The 12627-nt window shown below is 34.5% G+C and overlaps 1 protein-coding gene across 39 annotated transcripts in view; it reads left to right on the top strand.

The window, feature by feature from the left end:
* The window catches only part of RIMS2 (regulating synaptic membrane exocytosis 2), a 614217-nt gene that overhangs the window by 314706 nt on the left and 286884 nt on the right, over window positions 1-12627 (top strand). For 27 of the 39 annotated variants that reach the window (XM_047088910.1, XM_047088905.1, XM_047088889.1 and 24 more), the window contains 5 exons: window positions 3230-3297; window positions 5110-5229; window positions 7695-7794; window positions 8601-8724; window positions 10695-10741. In XM_047088910.1, the coding sequence (XP_046944866.1) occupies window positions 3230-3297; window positions 5110-5229; window positions 7695-7794; window positions 8601-8724; window positions 10695-10741 (459 nt within the window). Of the gene's footprint in view, window positions 1-3229; window positions 3298-3423; window positions 3633-5109; window positions 5230-7694; window positions 7795-8600; window positions 8725-10694; window positions 10742-12627 lie in introns of all 39 variants that reach the window. The other 12 variants (XM_047088894.1, XM_047088906.1, XM_047088888.1 and 9 more) reach the window with 1 other exon arrangement.

The following is a 12627-nucleotide window of genomic DNA, read 5'->3' as shown; positions in this document are numbered from 1 at the left end:
AAGCGGGCTCCAGGCTCTGAGCTGTCAGCACAGAGCCCAACATGGGGCTCGAACCAACAAACTGTGAGATCATGACCTGAGCCAAAGTCCAACGCTTAAGCGACTGAGCCACCCAGGCACTCCTTGATTACTGTATTTAATTCTTAAATAGTACTAATTTTTACTCCTTCAACAAATGTTTACTGAGCCTATCATATGACACTTTTTTGTTTTCTTGGCCAATCAAATATTTTTGCTTTGGTTTCAAATGGTTAAGCAGCTTGTATACTTTATTTACTAAGGAAAGAACTTCATTTGTGCTTTTTTGGCAGGTTGCAGGCCTTGAGAGAAAGAGACATTGTGAGCTGGGTTCTCACACCTTCACATAAACCAGACAAGAATTTTCATTTACGGTTTCCACACTTTATTTAACCCAGTTTGGAGATCTATCAGTGCTTTGTGTCAAGCAGTATTGTATTTTGAAAGGGTTTTCTGGAAAAGAAATACTTTCAGCTCTTTGGGTAGCCATAAAATTATAATTGTTGATTTGTGCCATGGGAAAGATTGGGAAGCCCTTCTCTATTTCATAGATTAAAGAGCATTTTTCCCCTACGAAGTGAATTTTGTGTATATTAGATAGCACAATTTTATCATCCTTCACAAATAAACTTCTTAAGAAAATTATCTCCCGTGGTTCTCATACATTATTGAGATCATCATCACCTGGTAGGTTATTAAGAAACAGATTCCTAGGCCTTATCTACAGAATTCCTGATTAATTAAATCTTGATTGGTGCCCAAGAATGTGCATTTGTAACAACTTCCTAGCTGATGTTGATAATGCTGTTTAGAGGATTTCACTCTGGGAACTATTCGTCTACACAATTTTTCTACTGCCTCATCTCCCTTTGATTCTTTAGTTACTTCAATAGATTTTAATTTTCATCATTCTACCCAAAGTGCTTTCTCTAACATCCTTCCCGATCTTCATGTCACCAAATCAAATGCACACTTTTCCGTTCCTTATCGACTGTATAGAAACCATTCACCGTAGTTGCTTTCTCCTCCTGCTGAGGAAACTCTCTCCTATTTGGTTTGCAGAACTTCATGTCCCTCCCTCCTTTTCTTTCTTGCATGCTCTTTCTCAGCTTCTCTTTCTCTCAAATCAAACTCTAAATGTTAGAATTCAGTCGGGATCCTCTTTATACCTTACTTTCCATTCTGTTCCTAAATGATCTACTTACTCCAATCTGTGTACTAGTAATCATGTACTAATTATGTACATAATTTATGTCTGCAGCTCAGACCCTTCTCTGTTACAACTTAACAAATTGAATTTTTATATGCTCACTTGACTGATTTATGGGTATTTTGAATAATATATCCAAAATCAATTATCATAATAAATTCCAAGATGTATATTTTTACCATTTTAATATCTATGAATTCTATAGTCAATGACATTTTAGATTCTGTGAAATAGAGTAATTCCTTCCTACCCCTTCCTAATAAAAAATGCGTTTTCTCCAGTTTTTTCCATTTCATAGTCTTTGCTTCCATTCAGTTATTATTGCCAGAAACCTGGGAGTTATCCTTGACTCATTAGTGTTTCTTAATTTTTTTTTTTTTACGTAATCTCTACACCCAACATGGGGCTCCAACTCATGCCCCCAACATCCAAAGTTCATGCTCCACTGACTAAGCCAGCCAGGTGCCTCTCTTCAGTCTTTCTGAATACTCTTATATCTAAATCCGAAACATCTCTCAGTTCCCTCTTCTCCTACCTTATCCATTGCCATCACCTTTGTTTAAGCTGTAATTACCTGCCCAATGGAATATTGCAAATGCCTATTAACTCTTGGTGTCTTTCAACCCAATCTGGAGTTAGTACTTACATTTATCTTTTTAAAATGTAAATCAGTTCATGTCACCATCTTGCTCAAAATCCTTCAGTGAATGGCAGTCATAATCTCTAATAAGCATGAAAAGCCCTCTCTAAGCTGGTTTGTGCTGCCTCACCTCACTTAGCATCTTTCTGGTTCAGACACACTGGAGTTCCAAGTTGTTTCTTCCTAGCATGCTCTTTCTTCCACTTTCCATCGGCCTGTCCCCCTACTTGTCCTTGAGGCCACATATTTCATTTCTCGTTTTAAACATCCCTTCTTCCGAGGTGTTTGCTGAGCCCAAAATCTAAATTAGATCCTATTATACTCTTTCATGGTGTGTTGAGAGTTCTGTCCTTTGCACGTATTATACTCTCCTGTATGACACTCATGATTTATTTATTGTGTTTATCTCCACTCTGTTCTATGTCTCATTGTTTTACTCCTTATGCTAGAGCTTAGCACAATACATAGCAAATGGAAGGTGTTTAGTAAATATTTTTAAGTAAGAGAAAGTACAACTAGGGCTTAAAAAGATATATGTGCACATATAGACTAAAAATACTTTTTTTTTTCAAATGTAAGGCAAATGAGAAGCACCTACATTTGGGAAATGGAAAACCTTTCTTAGTTGCCAGTTACATAAGTTGTGTGACAAAATTATTTTAAAAGAAAATGTACTTTTTATGAGTGCAATTTCTTCAAAAAAGTTGAAAAGTTATTTCAAAGTAATTTTAAATTATTCATGATATTTAAGTAAAGATTTATTTTATTTTTCCTAATAGAAATTGAGTGACTCTGTTTTGTCATTTTCTTACAAAACTAATCTTTTGTGTAACCAATTCTTCTTTTTTTAAGCCACCCAAAGTTTTTTAGGAGGTTTCAACATTATAAAGAATATCATACTACATTCCAGGAACAACATTTAATTACTTGGCTTTTTGTTGTAGTGGTTATTGGCAAACCACTGTCTAATTTTTAAAATGTTCCTTAATCTTTGCTCATGTCTATAGGCCAGCATGGAAAAAAAAATAGCCTGAGTAACAGACACAGTGGATAGTTTTTTTCTTTTTTGGAATATATAATTTTTTTCATTTCTATTCCTGTTTATTATTATTAGCCTTTTCTCTTCTTGCAGAGCTTTGGCCCTGTAGGATCCATCTAGAGTACATAAACTTTATATTCTGCATTCTATAAATTTTACTCATTTGGAATCTTAGCTTTCTCTTGGTATATATAGTGAGTGCTGCAGACAAAGTTCTTGAAACCAGAGAGGATCACACAGTTAACAATGTTTATAATGTCTTTGTCTGTCCTTTCTTTCGCTGTCTCCTTTACTGCACTCTTTGTCTGTCTGACTCTCACAGGAGACATGGATTACAACTGGTTGGACCATACGTCTTGGCATAGCAGTGAGGCATCCCCAATGTCTTTGGTGAGACATGTGGAGCCTTACTATTTAATTTTCGTTTTTCATTTCACTTTTCCTTTTTGATTTACACCTTTGCATGTTTTCTTTTTTGTATCTTTTTTTTTTTTTCTTTTTATCCCACACCTGTAGGGGACAGTCAAAAGGGAAAAAGAAAAACTAGTGAGCAGGCAGTTTTGTCGGACTCTAACACCAGGTCTGAGAGACAAAAGAAAATGATGTACTTTGGTGGCCACTCTTTGGAAGAGGATTTGGAATGGTCTGAGCCTCAGATTAAGGACTCTGGGGTAGATACCTGTAGTAGCACAACCCTTAACGAGGAGCATAGCCATAGTGATAAGGTACTGAGATTGTGGAGCCTGCCTTTTAACCTGCTCATTTGGTCTTCGTTTGCTCTCTGTCACTCATTCAAACAGAACATAATAAAAGGACAGGGCATTTCAAGGGTCAATGTAGCATTTCTTAAGGTGCAGAAAAGAAAAACAAAACCAAAACAAACAAACAAACCAAAATACTTCTCGCTTGTTTTGCTGTTTTTGTTGTTTGACGGCATACCAAAAAATAAGTAAATGAAATAAAAAATTAGGATCGAAGGAATGCTTTGTCTACGGTCGCATGAGAGAACTTTGTGATGTTTTTATAAACCACAAATATGAAGAATTTTTGGATTGGCTTATTTGATTGCTTGCATATGTTTTCCTTGGGATGAAAATTAAATTATTAATAGTTTCAATCCCAGGCAAAAGGGAGATAATTGGGTCTGTTTGCACAGAAAAAGTTGTTTTTCTTTTTTCCCTTTCACTGTCATTTTGCTCTTTTGTTTTATTGTCATAGCATTTTAATGTAGTATTAATTAGTACTAGAACCATTGCCATCTGCTTTGGTATTTATTATTTTTGCTTTTAGTGTAGTGAGACTTTTGAAATCTTTTTACCATATAGATGTGATTGATTGGAACTTGTCTTTTGCCTGCCAAATTCTGCATGAAGATGTGCATGTTACTTTTAGATAACTGTGAAACTGTGATTACACAAATCATTTACTTTGTTATTTGACATATAATTCATAGTGGATGGTGTCATGATTCGTAAAGGGTTTGGTTCTCTCCTGACAAAGAGATAAACTCCTAACATTTTCAAGCTGCTTCACAGTGGATACCACTGAGTTAGCCAACAAAGTTAATTTACTAAATGGATCAAAGACCTGAAAGAATCAATGAACCTACAAAAACTGAGCACTATAAACTAGCCTCATCTTTGAATCTGGCCTGTTTTCTCTCATGCATATTCAACTGAAAAGTTACGGGGGCTTGTGTATCGTTACAGTTTTAACCTAGAAACCTGTTTCAAGGAAGCCCTCATCATAGGTTCAAATTTCATGTTTTAATATAACTTTAGCTTTTAACTTTTACTGCAATTAAGTCTTTCAGAGTCTTCCAAAAGCGTTTGAAGATTAAAATATCATTTTTAAATGAGTTTAGCTACATAGAATTTCAATCCATCTTTTTTGTCTTGTCCATTTGTAATTAATCTTCAGCGCGTGGATAGTTTGCATGTGTTTTCAACATTTCTCAGATTTATAGAACGATATAACTGCAGTAATGTGTGAGGGCTCTGTAGGAATTTGAAATAATTGGATTTTGAAAAATCTTGACCTTATAAGCATAATGTAGTATGTGCTTTTGATCAATGTTTTGAATACAAACTGGTTTGTGTAATCATAACACTTTGGTAATCAGGAGTTCAGAGAGATTGTACAACAAGGGTCCTTTATCGAAAAAGAACATTAATTTCTTTGTTTGTTGATGCAATATGTCAGCACCCTGTGACGTGGCAGCCATCTAAAGATGGAGATCGTTTAATTGGTCGTATTTTGTTAAATAAGCGTCTAAAAGATGGAAGCGTACCTCGAGATTCAGGAGCAATGCTTGGCTTGAAGGTATGTGATGAAACATATGAGGTTTTGGCTCTCCACTCCTTTGTAGATTTATGAGAAAAGCAAAAGGTATAATAACTCTTTCCAACCTATACTTAGTGTTTTTCCCCAATTTTCAAGAATTCCCGAGCATTTGCACTCATTAACCAAAACTTGTGCATGTTCCAAGTAATATTTTTTATCCAGTCAACGTGGAATTTCCTGGTCGATACTAAAAATTTATTGTTAGACCCTCTTTTAGAAGAGTCTTCAAAATACATTCTTTGCTAATGAATTCCTTTTTCCTATTTTTTAAATGCCCTTTCTCTGCCTCTGGAAACTTTTCTTTTGTTGAGCTCAGTAGAGCTTTCCTCTGCTTGCTGGATGGGATGCTGCCCGATTCATGAATTGTTTAGTAAAGCCAATTAGATCTTCAAATTTACTTGGTTGAATTTTGTTTTTTAACAATTGCAATATAATTTTTGTGTAAGGGTAGCACAATGTGTATGTGGGTTTGTGAGTATGCGTGTGTATGAGGAAGAGAATACCGTTTAAAGTCTGGAAACTCAAAAATATGTATGCTAAGAGTTTTAATATAAATCTTGATATATATTCGACTATAAAATACCAGATAGTTATTTGGTAAGTAGATCAAATAGAGCTCTGTGGGGTTATTTGTGTGTGTGTGTGTGTGTGTGTGTGTGTGTGTGTGTGTGTATGTGTGTGTGCGCGCGCGCGCATGCATGCATCTGTATGACAAATTAAAACCTGAAATGAAAAAAAAGAGTAAATGGTTGTTAGAGTTAAGCAGTTGCCACAGAAATTGTCCCATAGAATACAGTGAATTATTAGAAAACTTTGGGTGTAAGTGGAATTGCCCAACTAACATTTATTGGGTGACTGCCATGGAGCTGACACTCATCTGAGTGTTTTACTTCTATTGTGTTATTTAACACACCAGATGAGAAACAGGCTTAGAGAGGTGTCATAACTTGCCCACGGTCACAAAGAAGATGATGAAGGTGGGATTTAAATCCAGATCTGTCCAACGGTGTTAGAACAGTGAAGAGTAGAGGTTAGGAAGTCTTGGCTTGATTCCTGGTTATAACAGTTATTAGCAACATGACATTGGACAGCTAACCTTCGCTTAGCCTCAGATTCCTCATCAGTAAAATGGAGATAATAATGCTTATTGAGTTGTTATCATAAGCTTAAATAAAGCACTACACAAGCATTTAGCACAGTGCCAGGCACACTGTACGATTTCAGCCATAATAATAGTGTAGGTGATTATTGCTATTGAAGGTTATCAAGCCAAGGAAGTTTAAAAATGGTAACATAAGGATGTTGGCCCATAATACCTATACATTTAATTTTCAGAATGAAACATAGGAATCTTCAGTAAATATTAACTGAACTGCAACTGGGTGTGAATCATTGCAACTTGGGATTAAATACATGCAATAAGTCAGTGATTTTTAAAATTCAGATATCATTCGCTCAATTTAGAGAAAAAAAATAACTAGTTAATGAAATTAATTACCACTGTTTGCTTAACATGCTATAAAGGTGATATAGTGATTGAATGGTAGTTGATCAGAAGCATTAATTTTTGTAAGAGGCCAGTCTTACAGGTACACATATGACTCCACAGCATTATTGCTGACATTTTTTTTTCCTTTTTCTAACAGATATATGTAAATAACAACATAAAAGTAGAAAAAAATTGGGATGCCAATGGTTTAAAGTTTACATGAATTCAAATGAGATTCAGTACACTTTGTAATTTTCTCAGAAAAAAATCCATCATCATCATATACATTACCAATGTGCCTAAAATATTACTAACTAATGAAATTTTAGTAGATTATCATAACTGTCATCAAAGTAACAAATATTTATATGATCATGATATTTGAAATCTACAGCTAGAAATGTTAATATAGGGGTTCCTGGGTAGCTCAGTTGGTTTAGTGTCCAACTCTTGATATCGGCTCAGGTCATGATCTCATGGTTTATGAGATCGAGCCCCATGTCAGGCTCTCGACTGACAGTTTGGGGCCTGCTTTGGATTCTCTCCCTGACTCTCTGCGCACCCCCCCTCACACTGTCTCTCTCTCTCTCTCTCTCTCTCAAAATAAATAAACTTAAAAAAAAGGAAATGTTAATATAACTATATAGTACTGTAATAGAATGTTTTTAGAAATGATAAAAATTATTCTTTAAGACAGAAATTACAAATTATTCAATTTTTTCTAAGGTATGCAATATTTTTTACAAATAATAGATTAAATTGTGAAAATTTTAGAACATGTGAGAATAGTTCACATGTATTTAGTTCCTAATAATAACAGTATATTATTTAAAAATTATTTTTAGAATATTATAGTTTTAAAAGCTACAAATTGTCTAGTTATTTTTTACTTGAATCTGCAACTATGTTCCTTTGAACAGTATGCCTGTTTTAAACACTTTCCTCTTTTAAACAGGTTGTAGGAGGAAAGATGACTGAATCAGGTCGGCTTTGTGCATTTATTACCAAAGTAAAAAAAGGAAGTTTAGCTGATACTGTAGGACATCTTAGACCAGGTAGGTTTCTATCTTTGATTTTTTATATTTAAACTGTTAAACTCAAGTAGTTATAAAAAAGTTATCCTCGTTTGGAAGTGATTTGACCAAAAACAAAGGCTTCTTTAACTTAGATATTTAAACTTTATTCATTAATGGAAAGTATAACTATTGTTTCTGGAGTCACATTAGATAAAAAGATTTTTATATTTACTGATATAATTTTTTTTGCTGACGGATACTCTTATTGTGTATCTAGTATTATTTAGCTTCTTGTAAGCCTTCATTTTTCTTTTGAAAAAAATTCCAACAGTTTAGGAAACAAACTTCAGGGATAAATACATATTTCCTAAAATGTGTTACTCCTTATCTCTTTCGTAATGGATACTATTGGAGAGGTCCTTGAATGCCTTAGAGAAGATGTGATAAGATGTTAAGCGTTAAGCTTTTTATAAGAAACTTTAGATAAGGTGCTTTGTTGCATATATATTGAAAACCTTAGAATATAATCATAAAGTTTTCAAAGAGGTAACAGAGTTTAATAGTTTCCACAATTAGATAGTTTCTGGAGTTAGACTCCTGTTAAGAAACCACAGAGATAGCTTTTATGTAATTTTATTCCTCAATCCCTTTGTCCTTTTGGGTAAAAATACTGATCATCTCATCATCAAATTTGATGCCAATGCGACGGTTGTCAGTAGGTCTTACTCCATAATGGTGATTGTATTCTATGGAGTTCATTACAGTGTAAGATTGCTTTTGTTTCAAGTGTATTTTATGGGATTAGTTTTTCTTTCTAAGTTTATCATTACTGGAATGTACTATAGGTGATGAAGTATTAGAGTGGAATGGAAGGTTCTTGCAAGGAGCCACATTTGAAGAAGTATATAACATCATTCTGGAGTCCAAACCTGAACCACAAGTGGAGCTTGTTGTTTCAAGACCTATTGGGTGAGTTGGTCTGTGCACTTTCTACATGTGCCTTATAAAATTGACTACCATTAAACAATCTGTACTGTGCAAATTACCTGGTTGTTCCATAAAAATTATTGTTTTGAGGACAATGCTTCTTTTCATTTTTATTAAAACAGCGCACCAAAAATCATGACATCACTTTATCTTATCATGCTAGAATACACAGTTCATTAGAAAAGAAGAAGAAATATTTAGGTGTTTATTATTCTTATTGTCTTAGTGGCTTGACAGATGGCCAAAGGCATGGTGGGAGAAGGAGACCTCAGTAACTGTTACTTTTATTTCTTTTTAAGAATTTTATTTAAAAAACTTTTTTTTCCATTTTTAAAAAATGTTTAATTTATTTTGAGAGAGAGAGAGAGGGAGAGAGAGCACAAGTGGGGGAGGAACAGAGAGAGAGAGAATCCCGAGTAGACTCCACACTGTCAGTGCAGAGCCCAGCGCAGAGCTCCATCTCATGAACTGTGAGATCACGACCTGAACCAAAATCAGGAGTCAGATGCTTGACCTACCGAGCCACCCAGTTGCTCCGGTAACAATTACTTTTAGAAGAAAGTTTCATGAACTGTGGTCCTCTACATTGTAAAAATGAGGGTCAGTGAATTTTCTGTATTTTTTCAAAATGGAGATTTCAACATAGGAAAGAGAGGGCCTAAGGGCACACTATTCCTAAACAGAAGGAACAGTGGAAGGAGCAAAATGACATCTTTAAGGAAACAGACCAAAAAAATAATCAAATACCAAAGTATTCCTTGGCTTTTGTAATTTTTACTTACAGATTAAACTAATGGTTTCCAAAAGTTGGCAATAAATATCATCCTTTGTGCTTATATTATGAAAATTACTCATTAAATATCAGCAGTGTTTCCCTTACAAAAGCTTATATTCTAAACCAATGTAAAAGATATACTTGTAGCTAAATAAAAGCAATAAAAAATATATATACACTGACAGCAGCAAATTATTAAATACAAGCTGGGGTTAAGAGTATTCGAGGGTGGAGGCTATAGAAATTATTTTTTGTTGTAGAGCACTAATGCCCCGTTTTCATTCATTTAGGAAATATTTGAAGTATATTATTTTGCACTCTTCGTATGTTGGGGAAAATGACTCTACATTGCTAACTTAGTTTTATTGAAAACTTTTTATTCAATTCAACTTTATTTATTGAAAAAGTTTTATTCACTACTCACATTCAGAGTAGTGAATCTGGCACACAACATTGTATCTATTTTTCATTTTGTCTTTTCATAGTTTTGTAATATGATAAAACTGCAATGTATTAGCTTAGTGTATTAATCGAATCTATTTCTTGGTATTGAAGGATCTTCTAGTCATATTTTTGTTTACTATCTTTAATATTCTTTTATGTACTTTTCTGAATGATCTTAACCTTTAAAATCTACCTCTCCTGGCAAATCTCAAACAAAAACGTGCACATTTTTGGTGTAAGTGCAGTTACAATTTTTAAGTCCCAATGAAAACCATGGCTGCATTTTTTCTCAATGGAGTTATTGCACTCCATTTCAGTAAAAATTTCAGTCACAATCTGAATCTTTAAATATTTCTTTTAGTTATATTTTATTTTCATTTCAATGTTACTGAATAAAGAATAGAATAGAATTCAAATATATTTATCATAAAACTTATCTTGAATTCAAAAATTTATTAGCATGGATAATCATGTAGTGAAGCACATAGAAAATAAAGTATGTGTTTTTATAAATCTCCTCTAAGTGCATATGACTATTCCTTTTTAAATAATTGGGGTTAGCTCAGAATGTTTTTATTAGCAATAAAGTACCACAGCTTGTTTTTTCTTATTTATGTAATGCACAATTTTGTTCATTTTATACTGTGCTGTTATATGTGGGTTGATAATAGTCAAAATAGCAGTTGCATTAGTTGTTGAAACAATTTCTTGTTTTCTTATTCTATCATTTCAGAGATATCCCTAGAATACCTGATACCACACATGCGCAACTGGAGTCTAGTAAGTTTCATTTATATTAGAAGAAAATAATAATGTCGTTCAAGTATTTAATCAATTAACACAAACTAAGAAATATAATAATCTTGTTATCAAATATATAGTCATATACAAATGAAAAAATTTAGCATTATTTCATGTTATTGTGAGATAAAGTACAAAATTCTATAATATTTTAAGAGTTTTTTTTAATCACACTATCTTAAATACTACGTATTTTTAGATAGCTTTATTAAGGTATACTGCCATAAATTGCACCTAAGTGCACAAGGAGGTAAGTGTTGACATACAGATGAAACCATCATCACAATAAAAATAATGAACATACCCATCTCTCCTAAAAGAGAGAGCCCTTTCTTCCTCCATTTCTTCTAATTTTAAAATTTACTACTTTTTTTTTGGGGGGGGGCGGCGCACAGGTGAGCGAGGGGCAGAGAGAGAGTGAGAGAGAGAATGAATGCCACAAGGGGTGGAGAGAGAGAGAAGTGGAGCTCACCCGGGGTTCACGTTCACCCAAAGCAGGGCTCGAGCTCAGCTGAAGAGGGGCTCAAGCTGACGAACTGTGAGATCATGACCTGAGTCGAAGTCAGTCACTTAATGCCTGAGCCACCCAGGAGCCCTAAAATGTACTATTTTGTAAACTAACTCTCAGTAAGTGAGGGGAATATTTGGGGTAATCTACTGAATAATATTCTAATTTATATTTTTAGAAATGGGATAGTAATTTCTGACTTAACATCAGGGTGGTGAAGGAACAAGAGACATATAAGTTTAAGTAATGTTAAATTCATAAACGCTTTTTATTACTTGTGTCTGAGTGCTATTTCAGATGTTAAACAAATGGATTTTTTCCAATGAACTGTTTCTTGATTGATTGAGAGTAGAGTAAGGGATATTGTAAAAGAAGAGAGGAATAGGTTTGCCATTTGAAATAAGATGATCAGGATAGACCATACTGAGAAGGGAAGATTGGAGCAAAGATTTGAAAGAGTGGTTCTCTGGGGGAAATGCTTTTCAGGTATGGGGACTGGGTCATGCTATGGCTCTAAGGCAGGAGAGCCTAAGATGCATTTAGGAAAAAGAAGGAGGCCAGTGTTGCTGCACCAGAGTAAACGGGGGAAGGATGAAGGGTGGGGAGTAATGGCAGCCAAATTGCGTAGACTTCATAAGCCTCCCTAAAGACGACTTTTTTTGGGCTTTTGCTCTGAGGGCAATCAGTAGCTACATAAGTTGGTTTTGAGGAGAGATTTATGTTTTAAAATCTGGCTACTATGTTGGAACTAGTTTAAATGAGTCAAGAGTGAAAGCAGAGGGGGCAGTGAAGGAACTATTTTAATCTTTAGTATCTTATTTGGATACTTAGGCCATTGGAATCTTTAGTATCTTATTTGGTGACTTAGGCATCGGTGGTAGCAATGAAAGTGATGAGAAGTGATCGGATTCTACAATAATTAAGAATATACTATGAGTGCCACCAGGGTGGCTCAGTCGATTAAGCGTCTGACTCTTGATTTTGGCTGAGGTCAGATCTCATGGTTCATGAGATTGAGCCCCACATGGGGCTCTGCACTGACAGTGTGGAGCCTGCTTGGGATTCTCATTCTCCCTGTCTCTCTGCTATTGTTAGTTAAGTTTTGGGAGAATCAAAAGTTATTGTGGATTTTTGACTGTGTAGGGGCTAGAGCCCCCAACCCAAGGGTCAACTGTATTAATATAATGGTAATTATTATATGTATGATATCATTATCGTTATCATCACTGCTCCCATTTTACTGGGTGCCCAGGATTGTGCTTGATGTTGTGTCTACATTATCACACTTATTTCTTACAAAAGTCCTATGAAATATGTACAGTTCTTATTCACTTATGTAACATCACTCAGGTATTGT

The sequence above is a fragment of the Lynx rufus genome, unplaced genomic scaffold (assembly GCF_022079265.1).
Source record: "Lynx rufus isolate CCGP_SWC_20201006 ecotype Redwood Valley unplaced genomic scaffold, mLynRuf1.p SCAF_26, whole genome shotgun sequence".
Lineage (NCBI taxonomy): Eukaryota > Metazoa > Chordata > Mammalia > Carnivora > Felidae > Lynx > Lynx rufus.
The sequence above is the reverse complement of the archived record's forward strand: the minus strand, read 5'-3'. Positions and strand labels throughout refer to the sequence as shown.